The following is a 7741-nucleotide window of genomic DNA, read 5'->3' as shown; positions in this document are numbered from 1 at the left end:
CCATTTAGGTTCTCAGACATGGCAGCCTGGAAAGGAGCCTCTGAAGAGCGTGTGTGTGGCAAGGTGGGCAAGGTCTTCGCAGGAATTTTAACTCTGAGCCCGTAAGACTTTCCTAACATCAAATGATTGATAAAACTCAGGACTATCATCATGTTTATGGACCAAGATGTTTACTCTCTGTAACCATTCCCATTTCTCTATGGGAATGGGACCTCTCAGATCCAACTGCTGGCCAAGCAGCCTGGGCATCACCTGGGAAGGCAGTCATACACTGTAACCCGGCTCCAGCATCCAGTAGTTGGAGAAATGCCGCTCAGAGCAGCGACACTGGCTCAGTCTGGGACCTCTTGGCCCCTTTGAACTCCTCCCTCAGTGATCTCAGCTGCATCAGGGCCGGGCCTATGTGACCTATGTGTCTATGTCCAGGCCAGGCCAGGCCAGGTTTTGCCCCCAGCTTGGGGCCTGGAGAGCCAGTAAACAGGGCTCTTTCATTGATTGCTGAACCCAGCGTGCGGCTGTGGCAGAGTTAAATAAACACTTCCCAACACTAGATCAAAGGCAGAAGCCAGGGATCTCATTAAATTCAAATGAACACCTTCAAAGGGAGCTGGGAATGGGTACGTAGCTGCTGTTGGGACTGTATTCTGCATCCTCCCTGGATGTGTCACACCAAGGCCAGTGTGAGCTCCCAAGTTCATTTCCTGTGCCCTGGCCACCCAATGGTCCTAATGCACAATGCCTCACACTGTGGTAGGGGCAGAGGACAGGAGCAAGACGCAGGCTAGAGCTCCTGACAGCCCATTCTGCAGACAAGACAACTTTTCTTTTTTAAAAAAAGACTTACTTATTCTTACTTTGAAGAAACATTTTACAGAGTCCAGAATGAGAGAGATCTTCCGTTGCTGGTTCACTTCCCAGATGGCCCAATGGCAGGTGCTAGGCCACCCAAAGCCAGGAGCTCGGAGCTCCTTTCACATGGGTTCAGGGGCCCAAGGACTTGAGCCATATTTTGGTGCATTCCCAGGCTGTAAGCAGGGAGCTGGGACATGAGCTGGGCCCCTATGGGATAGCGGACTTAAAGGCAGGTGACTAGTTAGCTATGTCACCCAGCCAGTCCCACTTTAAAACACACATACACACAATTTAGTTCAAAAAACAAAGGAATAAAGAATGAGGAGGACTGAATCTTATCTTCTGGTTCATATAGCAACAGCTATGGTTAGGCCAGGACAAAAACTAGGAACATGGAAATCCAAGCACTTGGGCATCATCTGCTGCCTGTCCAGGTACATGAGCAGAAAGCTGGATGGGAAGCAGATAGGAGGTGACAGCGACACAAGCGGTGGCTTAATTCATTGTGCCACAAAGCTGGACACTGGAAAGTGGTGTCTAGAACAGGCCAGGTGAGGCAGGCAGGGTTTGGAGCTAGTGCCTTAAAGAGCTTTTCAGAATCTGGCCCATGGGTGGGTCCTGAGAATTGGACGAGCGAACTACTTCATGTACAGTCGTCAACACATGGAAGAAAGGATTCATCATGGATTCTACAGTTCGGAGTCTTCTGAGCAGCTGCCCATCATGGTCTTGCTTCCTAGCAAGCTGTTTCCTCTCCACCTTCTCTCCTGACAGTTGTAAATACGGGCTTCTCATCACAGAAGCCACAGCACTACAGCACGTTCCTCCCACAGACCCTTCTAGACATGCAGGCAGACGACTGCTCTTGGCTCGCATGGCCAGGTACTTCCATCTGCAAAATGAATCTTGTGCAGGTGACACCAGGAGAAGACAGCTGCCTTGCAGGAGAAAATCTAGCAAAAGATGAAAGCCATCACTGTCTATTCAAGGGGCCCTTCTCTATGAAGGCGTTTCTGTACTGATGGTTTGAGACTTCAGCCTAGCAGCAATGATGGGATAGTGTAGAGGCAAAAAGGACGGGCAGCTATACTCGCTGTCCTGAATGGGCAGGGCAGTGGCAGGAGACCACAACCAACATACCCAGGACTTGACCCAGCTACATGCCATTCATCCTTCTCACATTCTGATGTGCTTATCCATGGCAGAACATTCCATTAATGCCAACCATTGCAGAATAACCTACTTACGTTTCTTAGCAGTTAAAAACTTGTTTTTCTGTATCGGAGAATATTCACCTGCATCTTCCATAAACCAAGATTCACCACGATTTCTAGGTGTAAATTTCTGACAGCTTTGATGAAATCTTCACTGGACACCTGTGTGCCGACATAGCCCGTCTTGTCCTGAGCACGAAGCAGTGTGTGTGCAACTGTCTAGTGTTGCAAGTCCCGACGGGACTTGGGGTTTACAGCTGTCCATTAGCCTTCTGCTTTCGGCTGTACGCCAAGGTCAAGATGAACTTAAATCATCTCACATGTACTTTATTTATAACCATTTCACCTTTCTCTCAACTGTTTCCCAGTACTGAATTTGTTCCTAGGGTTTCCTTTATATAGTCCATCTTCCCAGAGTTTTTTTTAAGGGGCAAGACTTCCTTTGGTCCGTAGACCGAGGTAGCTCACTTATCTAGTAAAATCATTTAGAAAGTCTATCATGTCACTATTTTTCCATTTACAACAGGAGGCGCACACTGATTAAAGTCTAGTGGTTAAGGCTGAGAGGCCTAGCTCTTAGGCTGTCTGCAGGGCCTGGAGGGTTGACACTGCTTAGTCTCCTAGTCTCCTGACTCCACCTTTCTGCTACTGCAGCCCCTGGGAGGCGGTAGCGATGGATCCTGAGTTTCGGTCCTTGCAATACAAGGGACACCTTGGTTGAGGTGCTATGGCCTGTGACCAATTGTGTCCCAGGCATCTGGCAAGCCAATCGGAAGATGCTTTTTTCTGAATCGCTTGTCAGCCTTTCTGTTAAGATCAAGTACAGAAGATGCTCACATCTCTCTCAAAGGACATCTACTAACTCACTATCAAATCTCAACTGTTCAGTCCTCACACTTCAATTTCCAATGGAACCATTTCTTATTTAAGTCAGTATTTCTACCTCAAGAGGCAGTGGCAAAATGCTTGTTAACTACGCTTACATTCTTTTAGAGAGATTAGAACAAACTATTATTTAAAAATTATGTCTCTCCTACTTTGACATTTGTGTTGAAGCTTAAGATGCTCTCTCCAATTCTTGAGTCCCCCTGCAAGGGCACAGTGGGCTGTGCTGTACGCCAGACCGCGTGACTGCCTGCCGCCAGGTGTGCCACTCCCCACCGTGGTGGGCTGCATCAGCTGCTCACCACCCAGGGATGGGAGACGGCACCCAAGGGACAGAACAACAACATAGGAGAGAGGAAAACCACATGCAGACCTCCCCAGCAAGCACAGCACAGCTGAAAACGCTGAAAAGCAAACTACATGAACACAGTTACCTCTGTGGGGGCGATTTAGGAGGCAAGATTGTAAATATAGGAATGGTAGCACAGAATTTAGCTGTATCTTTATAAAATGTTCTGGATTCGAAGACGGCAAGACACGCATCAGCACATCCAACACACAGCGTTTACAATGGTTTACATTTTCCTCTTTATTTATTCCTGGAAACTGCCCGTATTGCAGGTTTTTCATGGATGAAATATGGAACTGAGCAGATTTTCCCTTTTTTTTCTACAAAATTATGGTATAAACTTGCTTGATTTTCTATCTTATTGCTAATAAACCTTACAGGCGCACAGTTTGTAAAATAACCCCCTTAAGGACTGAATGCATAGAGCATGCCGCAAGGTACGAGAAATCAGCTAAAAAGGAGCATAGAAACCTACATCTGGACCAACACAGTACTGAATGCCGGCAAACATTTATCACGACACAGGGAAAAATGAATGAAAAGAGATACAGTTCAGTCCTGAATGGGTTAAACAGAAACCCTAATATATTATTGTTTCTAACCATCAATCCAACATCACAGTGCTTGAAAACAAAGTCAAGGGCTGGCACGGAAACTGACACATGGCTGTTCAGTACTCATCAGAAATACAGCTGCTTTCACAAAAAAAGGAGAAAAAAAAGAGCTTGGTAGATAACTGAAGAGCATTTTGTTTCAAAAAGGACCCTCATTCCCCCTGCGGATATTCTGGTTTCCATGACTAGTCAGGTTTAGTTCTCAAAAACAGTGTTGGAGAAGCTCCATGGGGGCACAGCTGGTACTAGTTTCATTAAAAACAAAAGCAAATCAACCAGTTAGGACTCCCCAAGGAATTCATGTCCCCATGATGGCTGTAGGTGCCAGTTTAAGAAAAGTCAGCAGCAGGTTAAATGTTAGACTAGTGTTCAACTGTGAAATCATTCAAAATATAAAGGGCATTTTACAATAAAACTCCTCAGTCTGATAAATGTAATGGGCTCCATGGACTGGATCACAGCTCAGCATTCATGTACATTTGTAGAAATTGCATAGAATCATGAGAGCCCAAGACACCTTTCTGAAATCGCATTCTTCAAAATGTCAAACACCCTCCACTTTCACCTCTGTGCACACTGATCTCAGAGTCTCCGTGAGCGTGAACAACTGGCACCTCATGTCTCCCCGTGGGCTGGAGACAACACGTCCCACTGCAGCCGGAGGACCAGGTGCCTCCACACTACACGCTGGAAACTGACCCCAGGACCACCGGAAACGTCTCCTCTTCTGTTTTCAAGCAGCTGACAAAAGAACTACTGACAAACAACAGACTATCACAGACCTATCATTTCACTCTTCAGTCTCTGGTAAGAAAATGGCAAAAAATTGGTGGGGAAAATGGACATTTCAGAAAAAAAAAAACAAAACAAGGGTGTGAAGGGTGTGTGTGTATTTGCTGTCAATTGTCTGATTACAAAGGAACAAAGAACCAAAATAAGATACAACCATTTGGAAAAGCCAAAGTTCATTTTGATAAATCCATGACTTTGAAAAAATCACTTTGAGCTACAAAGCTGGGTAACGAAGTTTGTTCTTCCAAAGCTTCTCCTTTGTAATCAGTTAATTTCATAACATTCCTTAACTAACCATCAATAAGAAGTGGAGGATTAAAAGTGGCCCGCTGAAAGTAAAGCAGCATGGAAAATACCTTTACACCCAGAATAACAAAGCACTCTGCAGTAATTACTTCCCATGACGCAACAGAGAAAATAAATACTACCCAGAAATAAGCAAGTTTGCAAGTCAAAGCGAGTGAACAGTTACAACAAAGAAAGATAAGGCCACAATGAGCTCTGCCCTTGATCACAGATTTAAGGTGTGAGGCAGGATTAATTTACAAGAGAGGAGTGAGTGACTGGAGCAGATCGGAAAGGCTATATACATACACACAGATATTTACATATAGTATAGTGCAGCCTGGGGTGATTAAAGGCTTTCTTTCAATAAGAGGAAACCCCAATAACATTGATTTAACCACCTCGTGTGTTTTACAAAGGACTTTCCCCTTGAAAAGCAAGGACAAGGCAATTTAAGGATGTTTGGAACAGTATTTACAGTGGCATAGTCTAAGCACAGAGTAATGAAGACTGCAAAGCAGGAAAACAGGCTCCTTGTATTTAAAAAGCCTAACGATGGAAACTTCTTAGTAGTGGCCCAGGACACCAGAAAGACACCAGGAACGCTGCAGGAAGTCACAGTTTTGCACTCACAAGGTACTTGTGGCTCCTGTTTTATGGGACAGTAAAAGCTTACCACAATCCAGAGGTAGTTTTTACTCTAAGGATGATTGTATCTTTGCCTGTGTCCTCAACACATTGCACACAGGGCTCCTGTACTCAGGTACTCCGACGAGTCTGCTGCAGTTGCTAAGAAGCTGAACAAAGGCGTAACCAAAGTGCAGGAATGGCAGCAGCATCAGGCTGGCCAGACGAGCATGTGAGCCAACACAGCCCTGAACACTCAATCACGTCTTAACACATTTTTCCTTTTTTTTTTTTTTTTCTGAGCAGGAGACATTTGTGGAGATGCCCAGTACCGGGGAGGAGACCAAAATAGGCATGGGGAGAAATAGAAACATAAGTTACATTTGCATTTTATGATCTTGCAATGACCTGCTTCTAAAGTACTGTCTTTCAGCTATTTTAGTTTATCACCTAATAAAAGCATCTTCTGTTTAAAGATTACAATGATGATTTGGATTAGGCTACCAAACAAGAAAAAAAAAAAAAAAGAGGCAAAGGTAATAAAGCATGCTTTTGTTGAAATTTTCCACATTCTACCATAAGGGTGTCATTATCAATTGATAGCAAATAATTCTCATGATATATTCTTTTTTTTCCATTTGTCAACAAGGCAGAAAAAGACCCTGCTGAACGAAATCATTGGGAACATTCCATGTTCAAAATAAAATGTTTAACTTACACATAATACAAGTTATGTACAATATCGGGGCGGAGGAGGACCTGAACACGTCCCGGCACGTACAGATGCACTTACGCACAGGGAAGGGGGGCCAACACTTCAAACACCGACACTTTCTGCGCCATTAGCTCATTAACTAAATGGCCACATGGGATTCCACACCAACGTTAAAACTTCTTGGATTACCACTATAAATACAATTTCTTTGTAAAAAAAGGAAAACATAGAAGAACTCCCAGCAGTGTCTGAGGACAGAGACCAAGTTCACGTCCATTGCGTGTAGGCAGGCAAGGCAGAGGCATCTCTTTTAAAGCTTTTGCACAGACTTCATTTAATCTTTTAAAAAAAAAATATGCAGACTTTTGAAGATGTGACTTGCTGAAATTTAAACAATTTCAACTCACGGAAAGTCATTAAGACGTCAGCATAAAAAAGGAAAAAAGAAAAGTTCCAGCCTTGGACCAAAGCGACCTGGCATCGGGTAACTGGATGAAGCAGTGCGGTCGGGCTTGGAGCCGGGCTGTACTTCAGAGCAAAGCTCCAAAGGGCAGGGAGAAGAGCCTATTTGGTAACAAGGTGTACTATATACTGCGATATAAAAAAAGGTATGGTGAAAAGGTACCTTTTACTAAAGCTTATACAAGTTCCTTGGTCCGTAAAAACTATGTTAGATTTGTGCCTTCTAGTTTGCTTAACTTTTATTCCAGCCACATATCTATTTCTTGCCCATTTAAACAAAACTGACCAAACAACAACAGAGAAACAACAAAGACCAAAAAAATAAAAACAAAACAAAACAAAAAACAGCTGAAAATTCAACTCCAATGCTTTGTACATTTAGCTGTTGTTTTCGTTTGACGGTGGCTTCTGTGTTTCCAATCAGCACTTGCAAGTAACAGGCAGGGGCTTTCTATAGTATCACCTGGTATGAAAAGTTTTCCCAAGAAACCACAAGAGATTGTTCATTTTTTTTTTTTCTCTTTCCTTTTTCTGTCAACTTTCGGCCACACTCCAGTCAGTTTAGGTCCCAGCAAAAAGACGGTGGTTAGGATAGCACCGTGGCTGCGGATGACGCTGTGACGCTGGTTGAATTTGTACTGGTGTTTGTGTAACTGCCCTCGCTGTTTGTGCTGGGCTCGCTGGGGGGCACTTGGCTGGAGTTGGCTCGAAGGATGGCTCCCGCGGCGCTGCAGTGTGGCCGGGGCCCTGGTTCTGGGGTGTAGGTAAAGGTAAGGCTGGTGGAATAAATGATTCCATCATTACGAACCAAAGTTACTGGAACTTGGACTGGCTGCCGGACCCACCTCCAACCTTCTCGGAATGCAGAAATGTCTGGGACAACACAGAGCATGCTCTCTCCACATCTGAGGAGGAAAAAGAAATCATGCACAGGCTACTTTCAGAC

General features: G+C 44.4%; 1 protein-coding gene across 4 annotated transcripts in view; it reads right to left on the bottom strand.

The window, feature by feature from the left end:
• Window positions 1-3678: 3678 nt before the first annotated feature.
• Window positions 3679-7741, bottom strand: part of RBPJ (recombination signal binding protein for immunoglobulin kappa J region) — an 81538-nt gene continuing 77475 nt past the window's right edge. For all 4 annotated transcript variants that reach the window (XM_040966227.1, XM_040966230.1, XM_040966228.1 and 1 more), the window contains one exon: window positions 3679-7700. In XM_040966227.1, coding sequence (XP_040822161.1) covers window positions 7382-7700 — 319 coding nt within the window. In that variant the 3' untranslated portion in view covers window positions 3679-7381. The remainder of the gene's footprint in view (window positions 7701-7741) is intronic.

Source organism: Ochotona curzoniae, unplaced genomic scaffold (assembly GCF_017591425.1).
Source record: "Ochotona curzoniae isolate NIBS_2020 unplaced genomic scaffold, NIBS_Ocur_1.0 scaffold_4505, whole genome shotgun sequence".
In the NCBI taxonomy this organism is placed as follows: domain Eukaryota; kingdom Metazoa; phylum Chordata; class Mammalia; order Lagomorpha; family Ochotonidae; genus Ochotona; species Ochotona curzoniae.
The sequence above is the reverse complement of the archived record's forward strand: the minus strand, read 5'-3'. Positions and strand labels throughout refer to the sequence as shown.